The sequence below is a fragment of the Somniosus microcephalus genome, chromosome 22 (assembly GCF_052327205.1).
Source record: "Somniosus microcephalus isolate GS21.2 chromosome 22, FLI_Smic_1.0, whole genome shotgun sequence".
NCBI lineage: Eukaryota > Metazoa > Chordata > Chondrichthyes > Squaliformes > Somniosidae > Somniosus > Somniosus microcephalus.
In genome coordinates this window covers 69,767,889-69,781,663 of record NC_141008.1, presented here as the reverse complement: position 1 = coordinate 69,781,663, position 13,775 = coordinate 69,767,889, and the positions used below count along the sequence as shown (strand labels likewise).

General features: G+C 44.0%; 1 protein-coding gene and 1 non-coding gene across 2 annotated transcripts; both read left to right on the top strand.

The window, feature by feature from the left end:
• Positions 1-5,188: 5,188 nt before the first annotated feature.
• rpl23a (ribosomal protein L23a) lies at positions 5,189-13,043 on the top strand. Its single transcript, XM_085965023.1, has 5 exons — positions 5,189-5,295; positions 6,373-6,553; positions 7,599-7,775; positions 10,823-10,892; positions 12,975-13,043. Exons 1-5 carry the CDS (start codon positions 5,271-5,273, stop codon positions 12,987-12,989), a joined length of 468 nt encoding a protein of 155 aa, XP_085821149.1. The 5' UTR covers positions 5,189-5,270; the 3' UTR covers positions 12,990-13,043.
• Positions 7,378-7,448, top strand: LOC147102508 (small nucleolar RNA Z17). The gene has a single exon (XR_015073310.1). It is a non-coding gene; the product is annotated as a small nucleolar RNA Z17 (small nucleolar RNA).
• Positions 13,044-13,775: the final 732 nt, after the last annotated feature.

Sequence of the window (13,775 nt, the reverse complement as noted above, 5' to 3'; positions counted from 1 at the left end):
GTAGCTCTGGACTCTGAATGGAGTCAAGGTAAATCCTATGACAGGTAAGCATAGCATCATGAGAAAATTACATGTACATTTTTGTGTAGGGGCAACAAATGTCATTTTTATATTCCCATTTTAAATTTGTATCTTCACATTTATAATGGACACTGCATATGCAAACAGGCATATTGTAATTATGCCCTCTTGCCAAATGGCGCCATTGGAATGCCTCCACTGGCAGGAGGGTGTAATTACAGCATGACAAGTTTACATAGGCAATTTTCATTATAATTGAAACAGTTGACAGGATGTGTGCGCAGATTTAAGATTTTTTTTGGACACTAAGGGAATCAAGGGATATGGGGATAGGGCGGGAAAGTGGGCTTGAGGTAAAAGATCAGCCATGATCTTATTGAATGGGGGAGCAAGCTTGAAGGGCTGAATGGCCCACTGCTATTTTTTATGTTCTAAGAGATATGCATATATATATACACACTTATTTAAAATTTTAATACACCTAGTGTACGGAAGGTACAGCAAGCAATTAGGAAGGCAAATGGCATGTTGGCCTTTATTGCTAGGGGGTTGGAGTACAAGAATAAGGAAGTCTTGCTACAATTGTACAGGGCCTTGGTGAGACCACACCTGGAGTACTGTGCACAGTTTTGGTCTCCTTATCTGAGAAAGGACATACATGCCTTAGAGATTCACTAGATTGATCCCTTATATGAAAGGGTTGTCCTAGAAGGAGAGATTGAGTAGATTGGGCCTATATTCTCTGGAGTTTAGAAGAATGAGAGGTGATCTCATTGAAACATATAAGATTCTGAGGGGATTGACAGGGTAGATGCTGAGAGGTTGTTTCCCCTGGCTGGAGTGTCTAGAACTAGGGGGCATAGTCTCAGGATAAGGGGTCGGCCATTTAAGACTGAGATGAAGAGGAATTTCTTCACTCAGAGGGTTGTGAATCTTTGTAATTTTCTACCCTAAAGGGCTGTGGATGCTGAATCGTTGAGTATATTCAAGGCTGAGAGAGATAGATTTTTGGACTCTAGAGGAATCAAGGGATATGGGGATCGGGCGGGAAAGTGGAGATGAGGTTGGAGATCAGCCATGATCTTATTGTATGATGAAGCAGGCTCAAGAGGCCGTGTGACCTACTGCTGCTCTTAATTCTTACGTACTTAAGAATCTTCTGGCCATGTTTGATAGAGGGTTCTGTTGATAGAGTTAGATGAGGCTGGAATGGAGCATGGGCTGGTTAAGCTGGATGGCAAAGTGTCATCTGTGGCTCAGTTGGTAGCACACTCGCCTCCGAGTCAGAAGGTTGTTGGATTGAAGCCCCACTCCAGGGACTTGAGCACATAAAGCTAAGGCTAACACTCCAGTACAGTTCTGAGGGAGTGCTGCACTGTCGGAAATGCCGTCTTCCGGATGAGACGTTAAACCGAGGCCCCGTCTGCTCTCTCAGGTGGACGTAAAAGATCCCACAGCACTACATAAGAACATAAGAAGTAGGAGCAGGAGTAGGCCATACGGCCCCTCGGGCCTGCTCCGCCATTCAATAGGATCATGGCTGATCCGAACCTAGACTCACGTCCACTTCCCTGCCCGCTCCCCGTAACCCCTAATTCCCTTATCAGCTAGGAAACTGTCTATCTCCGTTTTAAATTTATTTAATGTCGCAGCTTCCACAGCTCTCTGAGGTAGCAAATTCCATAGATTTACTACCCTCTGAGTGAAGAAGTTTCTCCTCATCTCAGTTTTGAAAGGGCAGCCCCCTTATTCTAAGATTATGCCCCCTAGTTCTAGTCTCGCCCATCAGTGGAAACATCCTCACCGCATCCACCCGATCAAGCCCCCTCACAATCTTATATGTTTCGATAAGATCGCCTCTCATTCTTCTGAATTCCAATGAGTAGAGGCCCAACCTACTCAACCTTTCCTCATAAGTCAACCCCCTCATCTCCGGAATCAACCGAGTGAACCTTCTCTGAACTGCCTCGAGAGCAAGTATATCTTTTCTTAAATATGGAAACCAAAACTGTACGCAATATTCCAGGTGTGGCCTCACCAGTACCCTGTATAACTGAAGCAAGACTTCCCTGCTTTTATACTCCATCCCCCTTGCAATAAAAGCCAAGATTCCATTGGCCTTCCTGATCACCTGCTGTACCTGCATACTAACCTTCTGTGTTTCATGCACCAGGACCTCCAGATCCCTTTGTACTATAGCACTTTGCAGTTTCTCTCCATTTAGATAATAACTTGCTCTTTGATTTTTTCTGCCAAAGTGCATAACCTCACACTTTCCAACATTATATTCCATCTGCCAAATTTCTGCCCACTCACTTAGCCTGTCTATGTCCTTTTGCAGGTTTTTTATGTCCTCCTCACTCACTGCTTTCCCTCCCATCTTTGTATCGTTGGCAAACTTGGATACGTTGCACTCGGTCCCTTCCTCCAAATCGTTAATATAGATTGTAAAGAGTTGGGGTCCTAGCACTGACCCCTGCGGAACACCACTAGTCACTGATTGCCAACCCGAGAATGAACCATTTATCCCAACTCTCTGTTTTCTGTTAGATAGCCAATCTTCCACCCATGCCAGTATATTACCCCCAATCCTGTGATTTTTTTATCTTGTGCAGTAATCTTTTGTGTGGCACCTTGTCAAATGCCTTTTGGAAATCCAAATACACCACATCCACTGGTTCCCCTTTATCCACCCTGTTTGTTACGTCCTCAAAGAATTCGAGCAAATTTGTCAAACAAGACTTCCCCTTCATAAAACCATGCTGACTCTGTCCGATTAAATTATGCTTATCCAAATGTCCTGTTACTGCTTCCTTAATAATGGACTCCAACATTTTACCAACCACAGATGTTAGGCTAACTGGTCTATAGTTTCCAGCCTTTTGTCTACTTCCCTTTTTAAATAAGGGCGTTACATTAGCAGTTTTCCAATCTGCTGGGACCTTTCCTGAATCCAGAGAATTTTGGAAAATTACCACTAATGCATCCACAATCCCTACCGCTACTTCTCTCAAGACCCTAGGATGTAAGCCATCAGGTCCAGGGGATTTATCTGCCTTTAGTCCCATTATCTTACCGAGTACCACCTCCTTAGTGATTTTAATTGTGTTTAGCTCCTCCCCCCCTATAGCCCCCTGTTTGTCCAGTGTTGGGATATTTTTAGTGTCCTGTACTGTAAAGCCTGATACAAAATATTTGTTCAGCGTTTCTGCCATCTCCATGTTCCCCACCACTAATTTCCTGGTCTCGTCCTCTAAGGGACCAACATTCACTTTAGCCACCCTTTTTCTTTTTATATAACTGTAGAAACTCTTGCTATCTGTTTTTATATTTTTTGCTAGTTTACTTTCATAATCTATCTTCCCTTTCTTAATTAATCTTTTAGTTATTCTTTGCTGGCTTTTAAATGCTTCCCAATCTTCTATCCTCCCACTAGATTTGGCTACTTTATATGCCCTTGTTTTCAGTCGGTTACTATCCTTTATTACTTTACTTAGCCACGGATGGCTGTCTTTTGTTTTATGCCCCTTTTTCCTCAGTGGAATATATTTTTCTTGAAAGTTGTGAAATATCTCCTTGAATGTACACCACTGCTCATGTACCATCTTACACTTTAATCTATTTTCCCAGTCCACTTTAGTCAACTCTGCTCTCATACCTTCATAGTCTCCTTTATTTAAGCTTAGTACGCTGGTTTGAGATCCAACTCTCTCACCCTCCAACTGAATTTGGAATTCAACCATGTTATGGTCACTCATTCCAAGGGGATCCTTTACTAGGACATTTTTAATTAATCCTGTCTCATTACACAGGACCAGATCTAAGATTGCCTGCCCCCTGGTTGGTTCAGTAACATACTGCTCAAGGAACCCGTCCCTAATGCACTCTATGAACTCTTCCTCAAGGCTGCCCTGCCCAATTTGATTTGTCCAGTCAATATGAAAGTTAAAATCCCCCATGATTATAGCTGTTCCCTTATTACAAGCCCCAACTATTTCCTGATTTATACTCCGACCAACAGAGTTGCAACTGTTAGGAGGCCTATAGACTACGCCCACTAGTGACTTTTTCCCCTTATTATTCCTTATCTCCACCCAAACTGTTTCACTATCCTGATCCTTTGACCCAATATAATTTCTCACTATTGCAGTGATTCCATCCTTTATTAACATAGCCACCCCACCTCCCTTTCCTTCCTGTCTGTCCTTCCTAATTGTCAAATACCCCATGATGTTTAGTTCCCAGTCATGGTCACCTTGCAGCCATGTTTCTGTAATGGCCACCAGATCATACTCATGTGTAGTTATTTGTACTGTCAACTCGTCTATTTTGTTACGAATGCTGCGTGCATTCAGATAAAGAACTTTTAAATATGTTTTGTGACAATTTATTCCTGATTTTACCTCCTTTACTACTTTACCTTTATCTATGTACATTCTGTCCCTTCCTGACACGCTCTGGTTTTTAATTCCCCCACTGCTACCTTGCTCTATTGCCTTCTCCGCTGACATTTTTATTTTTCGCTCTCTTGAAACCTCCCCCCCACTAATTAGTTTAAAGCCCTCTCTACAGCCCTAGTTATTCGATTCGCCAGGACTCTAGTCCCAGCACTGGCCAAGTGAAGTCCGTCCCAACGGAACAGCTCTCTCCCGTCCCAGTACTGGTGCCAGTGTCCCAAGAAGCAAAACCCATTTCTCCCACACCAGTCTTTGAGCCACGCATTTAACTCTCTGATTTTATTTACCCTAGCCAAATTTGCACGTGGCTCAGGTAGTAATCCAAAGATTATTACCCTTGTGGTTCTGCTTTTTAATTTGGCCCCTAGCTGCTCATACTCCCTCAGCAGAACCTCTTTCGAAGAAGAGCAGGGGAGTTATCCCTGGTGTCCTGGCCAATATTTATCCCTCAATCAACATCACTAAAACAGATTATCTGGTCATTATCACATTGCCGTTTGTGGGATCTTGCTGTGCGCAAAATTGGCTGCCGCGTTTCCCACATTACAACAGTGACTCCACTGCAAAAAAAAAGTGCTCCATTGGCTGTAAAGCACTCTGAGACGTCCGGTGGTCGCGAAAGGCGCTATAGAAATGCAAGTCTTTCTGTGCTGTGTGTTGCAGGGGAACTCAGACTCCAACTCCCACAAGGCCTTGCGACCCCCCCCCCCCACCCACCCAAAGCCTCGCGAGATCTGGCGGAGCCGCTGCATGTGAGCCCGGGCGGCCCCGTGCCCGCTCTCTTTCCCTAAGATGGCGCCGAAGGTGAAGAAGGAAGGTGAGCGGCTCCGGGCAAACCGGTCCCAGACACCCGGGCCCCGACCCCCGACCCCCGACATGGACAGGCGCTTGTCATTGTTACAGTTTTGCGGCGGGAGCGTTTGGGGTTGAATTCGGTGCTGCGGCCCCGAGCCGTCACCGGGCAGCGCAGCAACGTGGTGCCGAGGCCCGGGGATGGGGGTGGGAGAGGGCCGGGAGCCCGTGGCTGGGGAGGCCCGGGGTTGGAGGGGGCCGGGACCGGCGGGAAGCTGCCGCACGGCGGCCCGGTGTCTTCAGCCAGCCACCCCGCCGCCACAAATGCCCGCCCCGGGAGCGAGGTAGAATTTGCGGACCGGGCTCCAAATTCAAGCCGAGCCTCCCCCTCCCCTCGGCTCCGTTCACTGCCGATGCTGCAAACACTGGGCAGGGCGGGCGGCACCGCGGAGACCGCACTAACTAACACCCTCTCGGGGGCGGTGTCTTTACCTTTACCTGAATAGGGTGGACCTACTGACCCATTGAAAGACCTTTATATCGCGCTTTCTGCGACTTCAGGACGTCCCAAAGCGCTTTACGCTGGTTCTGTTTTCCCTATCCTTGAAAGTAAATTCTGTAGTTGGGCCTCGTGTGTAAATCCCTGATTAGTACCCATCTCCCGCCCTGTAACTCGCAGTTTGAAATGCTCTGATATGAATCTAATGTGTTATTGCGTGGATTATCAGGTGGCCGTGTTGGCTGGTGTTACTATATAGTTTAGGTATCTTCTCTTGGTGAACTCCAAACCAATTGACAAGGGGTTTCCTAGAAATACCCACAACTGAGAACTGGGTCTGCGAATGCCTTGTCCAGCAGCAATCCCACCTGGCAGCTTTAATATTCAAAGTGAAATATCTTTTGTTAATTTTTAAGTTAAAATGTATGCGATTAATAGAAAGAGAGGTTGGTCCTGAGGTGTATTTCCTGGCGTTTTTAAAATTGATTGAGGTTGAAAGTCAACTTGCATGCAACAAACTTTGGGAATAGGGGTTTGTGATCTTGCTAAAGTATTTTTTATAAGGTATGCGAGGTTTAATTAAAGACTGCTTTTCCACTTTAGCTGTCCCTGCCAAGACTGAGGCTAAATCAAAGGCCTTGAAAGCCAAGAAGGCCGTTTTGAAGGGAGTTCATAGTCACAGGCAGAAGAAAATTAGGACGACACCTACCTTTAGGAGACCAAAGACACTCAGACTGAGAAGGCAACCCAAGTACCCCAGAAAGAGTGCTCCCAGGAGGAACAAGTATGTCTTCAAACTGCTTAAACTTTTTAATAAACTTCAGTTTTACTGTATTGAGGACTTGTGTTGACTGTTCAGCATTTTCTATAGCAGAGAAGGTCAAAGTCACAATTTAATTTCTGGATACTTGTAATATTTGATAGTTCAGTAGAACAGTAAAATGCTGCGGATGCTGGATATCTGAAATACCAGAAAATGCTGGAAATACTCAGCAGGTCAGGCAGCATTTGTGGTGAGGGAAACAATGTTACCATTTCAGGTCGCTGATCTTTCATCCGAACTGGAAAAAGTTAGAGATGTAATAGAAACATTGGTTCATGGAGAGGCTGAGGTACTTCATGTCAAAATATAGGATCCTCGACCATGTGTTGAGTGGAATTTATTTCAAACTCTTGAAGACAGCTTGATGAGGTGTGGTTCTGTGGCATTTCCATTGTGGGTTGCTAGATAGATAGCAGTGGAGGTTCTCATTCCTCTTCAACCTGCAGGCACTAAGACCAATTATAGTGCTGTTCCAGTTAAGATTTCCCAACTCGGCACAGACCCGGGATCACATTTGGGCTCTTCATGGTCTTCCATTGTGATGCTGTGCTTTCTGTAAACTACATTTATCCACTGAGCCATGAGAGAGTTCACTGGTCTTCTGTTTTAAGGCTTGCAATAGTAAGATGTTGGTGGCTTTAAGCTGTTCTGTTTACACATATAGTAAGATTTAAATGTTTTAGACTGGAAGAAAAAATCAACACTAAGCACGAGGGAAAATGGGAAAAGTTATGGGTGTCTATTAACTCATCCCCCACATGTTAAGAACCTGCAGGAACCGATCTGGTGCAAATGATGTTTTTTAGCGATCAAAGCATGAGAATTTATGATTATCACAATTTTATACTGATGTACCTTAACCTGCACAAATAGTAATGTAGTTCACTATTGATACTTATAGTAATATCTCTTGAAATGTTGAGATCCCCATTCCTAATAGAGCTTTAATCTACCTTTTTTATGAACCAGATTTTAAAATTCAACCTTTTCTGCACATCTTATTCAGGTTGGACCATTATGCTATCATTAAGTTCCCTCTGACCACTGAGTCTGCTATGAAGAAAATTGAGGACAACAATACTTTGGTTTTCATTGTTGACATCAAGGCTAATAAGCACCAGATCAAACAGGCTGTCAAGAAACTGTATGATATTGATGTAGCTAAAGTCAACACTCTTATAAGGTGAGCAACCTAGAATATTGAAATTAAATATTGTTATGTTTAAGTACCAGTCAAGCTATTTATAAAAAAATATATATATATATATTCCAAATGCATCTCAAGCCTGGAAATGTATAATTAAATCCTTGAGTACTTAGAAGATGGTTTTAAATTGTGGGGGTGGATGCCCGCATAGCTTAGGTCAGTGGATGGATGCTTGTACAGGTAGACTATCCTTTATCCGAACTTCCGAAAACCTCTTAAAAACCGAAAGTTTTTTCGTTCAGCGTAAGTCATGCGCACGACATGACCAGAGTGGCGCACGACTTACGCTCCCGCCCACCCCCGACAAATTTCCCAGTCTTATAAAATACCTTCTGAAATCCGAAATTTTCCGAAAACCAAAACGCGGCTGGTCCCGAGGTTTTCGGATAAAGGATAGTCTACCTGTAATGCATTTATGCCCTACATATTGCAGATTTTCTGCTTAATGTCCTTGAGCTTCCATTCACAGCTTGCCTAACTGGGATGTTTGGTAGCGTTGTCACTAAGATTTTAGTAAAGTGGGCCGGTGAAATTTTTATGCTTCAAAATGATGTACAGTAGTTGGAAATTGAGAACATTTCATAATCATAATCAACTTTATTGTCATTGTTAGTGCACAAGTGCAGTACAACGAAATGTAGGCTTGCGGCTCCCGAGAGTGTACATTTAGATTAAGACATTTAAACATTCAACATACATTTGGCTTGTAATACATTAACATAAACATAACCATAATAAAGTGCATTGGCAGATGTGCAGGCTTTAGAGTTTATTTGTGGAGTTCAGTAGGATGACAGCCCTGGGAAAGAAGCTGTTCCTAAATCTGGTCGTACGGGTGCGAATGCATCTGTAGCGTCTCCCAGATGGCAGGAGGGCGAACAGACTGTGGCTGGGGTGGGTAGGGTCTTTGATGATCGACCGTGACCTCCGTAAACAGCATTTGTGGTATATGTGCTCTATGGTCGGGTGCCGGTAATGCGTTGGGCAGTTTTGACTACCCGCTGCAGGGCTTTCCGGTCATAGTAGCTACAGCTGCCATACCATACTGTGATACAGTTTGTCAGGATGCTCTCTATATTGTGCAGCGGTAAAAGTTAGAGGGGATCAGACTGTAACAGTAAACTAGTTGCCAGTTTGGTGGCGATGCTGCACTTCGTGTTTCTCAAAAGCTTCAATGCAGTAAATTAGTATCCTATTAAAATACGGTAGAACATTTGGTTGTGGGTTGCCCCCCTTTGGGCGAGACATGTCACTGGACAGCTGTCAGGATTGAAATTGGGAGCTCACCGCGGCGATTTGAAGTGGCCTTAGACTGTTGGTAATGCGGGACAAGGTTATAATACCATGTTAGGGGATTGTAATATAGAATGTAATGGGTATAGTTGGAGAGCATGCCTAAAGGTATGTGTAAATTTCAAGAAAGTATTGCTTTGTGTTACACTGTGCAGAAATTAGTAGATTTAATCTGGATCTTGACATTTATAAATGTGAATCCCAAATATCTATCTTGTTTCTGGTGCTAAATTTGATGGAGAGTTCATTGTATGTATCAGAAAAATGGACTACTTTTGACCATAAAGTAAGACTTTCATTTATGTAGTGCCTTTCACAACCTCCGGATGTCCCAAAGTGATTTACTTTTGAAGTGTAGTCACTGTTGTAATGTAGGAAACGCAGCAGCCAGGTTGTGCACAGCAAGCTCCCACAGACAGCAATAAGATAATGTTGGTTGAAGACTAAATATTGGCCAGGACACGGGGGAACTCCCCATGCTCTTCAAAATAGTGCCTTGGTATCTTGTGTCCACCTGAGGGCAGACCACTTCATACCACTTGGCTTCTTGCAAATGAGAAACCTCATTCCTGGAGTATTTCTGTACTTAAATTCACTTGCATGCTACCTTATGCTGAAGCATGAGGCTTTAGAGATTTGTTTCTGAACTTTATAAGAAATTACTATACATGTGGGAGTGGATGGTGCTATATATAAATGTAGTTCTCCATTTCCCCAGCACTTACTGCCAGAGTCGCGGGGACAGTTTTGGATTTTGTACTAAGTGTGTATTTTTTTAAGACATTTCTCTGTCAGTATTGAAGTTTGCATGTAGACCCTGTCTGCTGAAGTAGAAGGTACAGACCCTGTTGTCATTTTTTGAGCAATACTGATAAACCCCAGAATAGGATAGTAATGGTGAAATGGGATTTTTTTTTAACATGTTGCCCAGTATTATACAATGTTAGATGTTGCAGTTTTCTGAATTAGTTACATTAGAGCCATATGGCTCCTGTTTAAATAAAGAATATTTCACTTTAAAATGGCAGTCTTTTAGTCCATTTGAGGCCTTTCAAAAATCCCAAAGAGCCATGTGACATGAACCTTTTGATCTTGTTGGAAGTAAAAATGGGGATGTGTGCATTCTAAAGTGAGGCAGAGCTTTCCAGGGGAAAGAAAACTCGTGGTATTCATTGACTTGCTGTTCCTCATGTCTAAACACTGAGGTGGCAATAAATAAATGTGTTGCTAGGTTATATTGCTAATGATCTGAGTTAAACTCTGGAAGTTGCACTGATGGTGTGCATTGCCCTGATAAAACTATACCAGGAATACTACATTGAGATCTGGTTGCAGGCACTGGAGGAGAAGGTTGTAGCTGATCCTTGATCAGAGCGGGTACGCTTTGCAAAACACTAAACCAGGGCTTGGCCTTGAAGACATCGCCGAAGGTGCTTTTTATAGAGGTTTACAAAATGGGGTAAAGGCTAGGATTGGTATTCTGGAAGAGTGAGATAATAGACTGAATGGCCATGAGATTTTGTCCAAACCTATCTTGTGATCCTGTTGGAATTGTGAAATGCGTGTGGATGGCGTTGGGTCATTGTGCAAAATGATGAAAACTGTTTCACCTGATCAATGTGAAGAAGTTGATTCAAAGGAACCACTGATGCACAATGACAAACCTTGGTTAGCATTCACCTCTTGTTTGCTTGTCTCTGGTTGGTTTGTAATGATTGGTCTCTCTTCAGGCCTGACGGTGAGAAGAAAGCCTACGTCCGTTTGGCTCCAGACTACGATGCATTGGATGTTGCCAATAAGGTAATGGCTTGAATGTTGTTACACAATTTCTCCCCTCCCACAGCTGCTGACTGACTGGAGATATGGTTCATTGGGCACCAGCAGTCCTGTGTTTCTTGCCTACTGGCTATTCATGTATAAGCCTTGTTATTAAGTACAGGTACACTATCCCTTATCCGAAAGCCTTGGGACCAGCTGAGTTTCAGTTTTCGGATTTCAGAAGGTATTGTTATAAGACTGGGAAATTTGTATTTAATATAAATTTTAAAAGTTCAGACTACCTCTTGCGACTGTTCCGTGTCTCATTCCCCTTCCTGCTTCTCTGGAAAGCCGGATATCGGCTGACTCCTACTAAGCTGGCCCGCAAATCAGGTCGGGGGGGGGAGAAAAGAATATCGGACGGGCCGCGGTTCAGGTCGGGGGTGGGGGGGTGGAGAAAAGAATATCGGACGGGCCGCTGTATTGTTGGGTTCACTCTCCTGGTACCTCCTTCACACTGCCCGGCTCGGCCTGCAATCTCCTACCCAGGAGGGAACTCTGTGACCCTCTGCCCTGCTCGGCGTAAGTCATGCGCCACTCTGGTCATGTCGTGCGCACGACTTACGCTGAACGAAAAAACTTTTGGTTTTTAGAGGTTTTCGGAAGTTCGGAGGATAGTCTACCTGTACTGGCAGGTTACTTGACTTGCTAAATGGTCATGTGTACTTTCCTGAGGTCACTGGGCGACATTAATCTGGACTTATTTTTTTTCTTTTTTAATTAGCCGCTTTCTGCTCTTCACTTGGTTATATACAAACCTTTCTGCAATGTTAATTTTCCCCACAATTGCTGTGTAAAAGGGTAGAGTTCCCAGGTGCCATCACGCAGCCGGGATCTAACACTGCAAAGGAACAAGTTGCTTGTTTCCTGTAACCAATGATAGCCCCAATATGCAAAATGAGACTGCATAGCAGATGGAGAGAGCGACCTTGTTGAAAGAGACGAGAGACCCTTTTGTGGGCCAGATTGGAGTATCTCTGGCTCAGCTGGGAACAGAGGATCAGTTTGTCGTGTTTGGATGACCATCGCCACATGTACGGCTGCTCGTAACACCCTGAAGCTGCCTTCAAGAAAGTACATGTGTTCTCCAGAGAGTTCGCAACCTTGGTGTCACATTTGACCCCGAAATGAGCTTCCGACCACACATCTGTGGCATAATTAAGAGAGTCTATTTCCACCTCCGTACGATCGCCCATCTCTGCCCTTGCCTCAGCTCATCCGCTGCTGAAACCCTCATCCATGCCTTTGTTACCTCTAGACTTGACTATTCCAACGCACTTCTGGCTGGCCTCCCACATTCTACCCTCCGTAAACTTGGGGTCATCCAAAACTCAGATACCCGTGTCCTAACTCGCGCCAAGTCCTGTTCACCCATCACCCCTTGTGCTCGCTGACCTACATTGGCTCCCAGTTAAGCAACGCCTCGATTTCAAAATTCTCATCCTTGTTTTCAAATCCCTCCATGGCCTCGCCCCTCCCTATCTCTGTAATCTCCTTCAGCCCCACAACCCCCCGCGATATCTGCGCTCCTCTAATTCTGCCCTCTTGAGCATCCCTGATTATAATCGCTCCACCATTGGTGGCCGTGCCTTCTCTTGCCTGGGCCCTAAGCTCTGGAATTCCCTGCCTAAACCTCTCCGCCTCTCTTTCCTCTTTTAAGACGCTCTTTGAAACCTACCTCTTTGACCAAGCTTTTGGTCACCTGCCCCAATTTCTCCTTTTATGGATCGGTGTCTTTTTTTTGTCTTCTGTGAAGCGCCTTGGGAGGTTTTACTATGTTAAAGGTGCTATATAAATACAAGTTGTTGATCCCATCTTGCTTCTCTTGTGCAAAAGTGCATGATTTTGGATCAGTGCCTCCCACTGAGACCTGCCTGAGTTTGGTAAGTTAGTATGCAGAGGATTGTGGGTACACGTTTTTACAGTTTGAATACTACGAGAACCAGTCTTGTTGCTCATTAGGATGATACTGGCTGTCTTGCATGGTCATTGTGAAAAGGTGTATTTTATATATTTCAACTTCGATAGACTTTTTCTGCTCACTTGTTTTTTTTTGTCTTGCAGATTGGCATCATCTAAACTGGTTTCAAGATGAACTGTATAAATATTGCAATAAAATTTTAAAATACAAAATGAGTTGTCCTTTTGGTAGCATACATTGGGTTTGTTTTTCCTTTGGTTGGTTGGAGCAATCTTACTAAACCCTCAATGCTTCATGTAGGTGGATTAATGGAGTTGACTGTTTTAACATTACAATTCCAGAAATGTATTTGTACTGCTGCATATGTGTATTTGACCCCCAAGTGAGCTTCTGACCCCATATCTTCATCACTATTACTACCTCAGTCCATCTTCTGCTGAAGCCATTATCCATGCCGTTGTCATTTCCAAACTGAACTATTCCAATGCTCTGGCTGGCCTATTCTCCGCCCTTTAAACCTCAGCTTATCCAAAACTGGTGCCTGCATTCCTGTCACGCATTCCTGTTAACGCTGTCATTGTCAGCTTACATTGGCTTCCATTTAAAATTAACATTCTTGTATTTAAATCCCATCATTATCTCATCCCTCCCTATTTCTGTAACCTCCTCCCCTGAGCTCTGGCCTTTTGTGCATCCCCCCCTTCACCCCACCACATGGCCATGTTTCCTGCCACCGAGGCCCCACACTCTGGAATTTGCTGCCTCTCTCTCTTGAAGACCCTTAACGCTTACTTATTTGACCAGGTTTTTATTCACCTCCTGATATCTCTTAGGCCAGTGTCCATTTATTTCTGATATAGCTCTGCCTTGGGATGCTTTTTTCTACAACAACTTGCATTTATAATGTAAAACGTCCCAAGGTGCTTCACAGGAGCATTATCAAA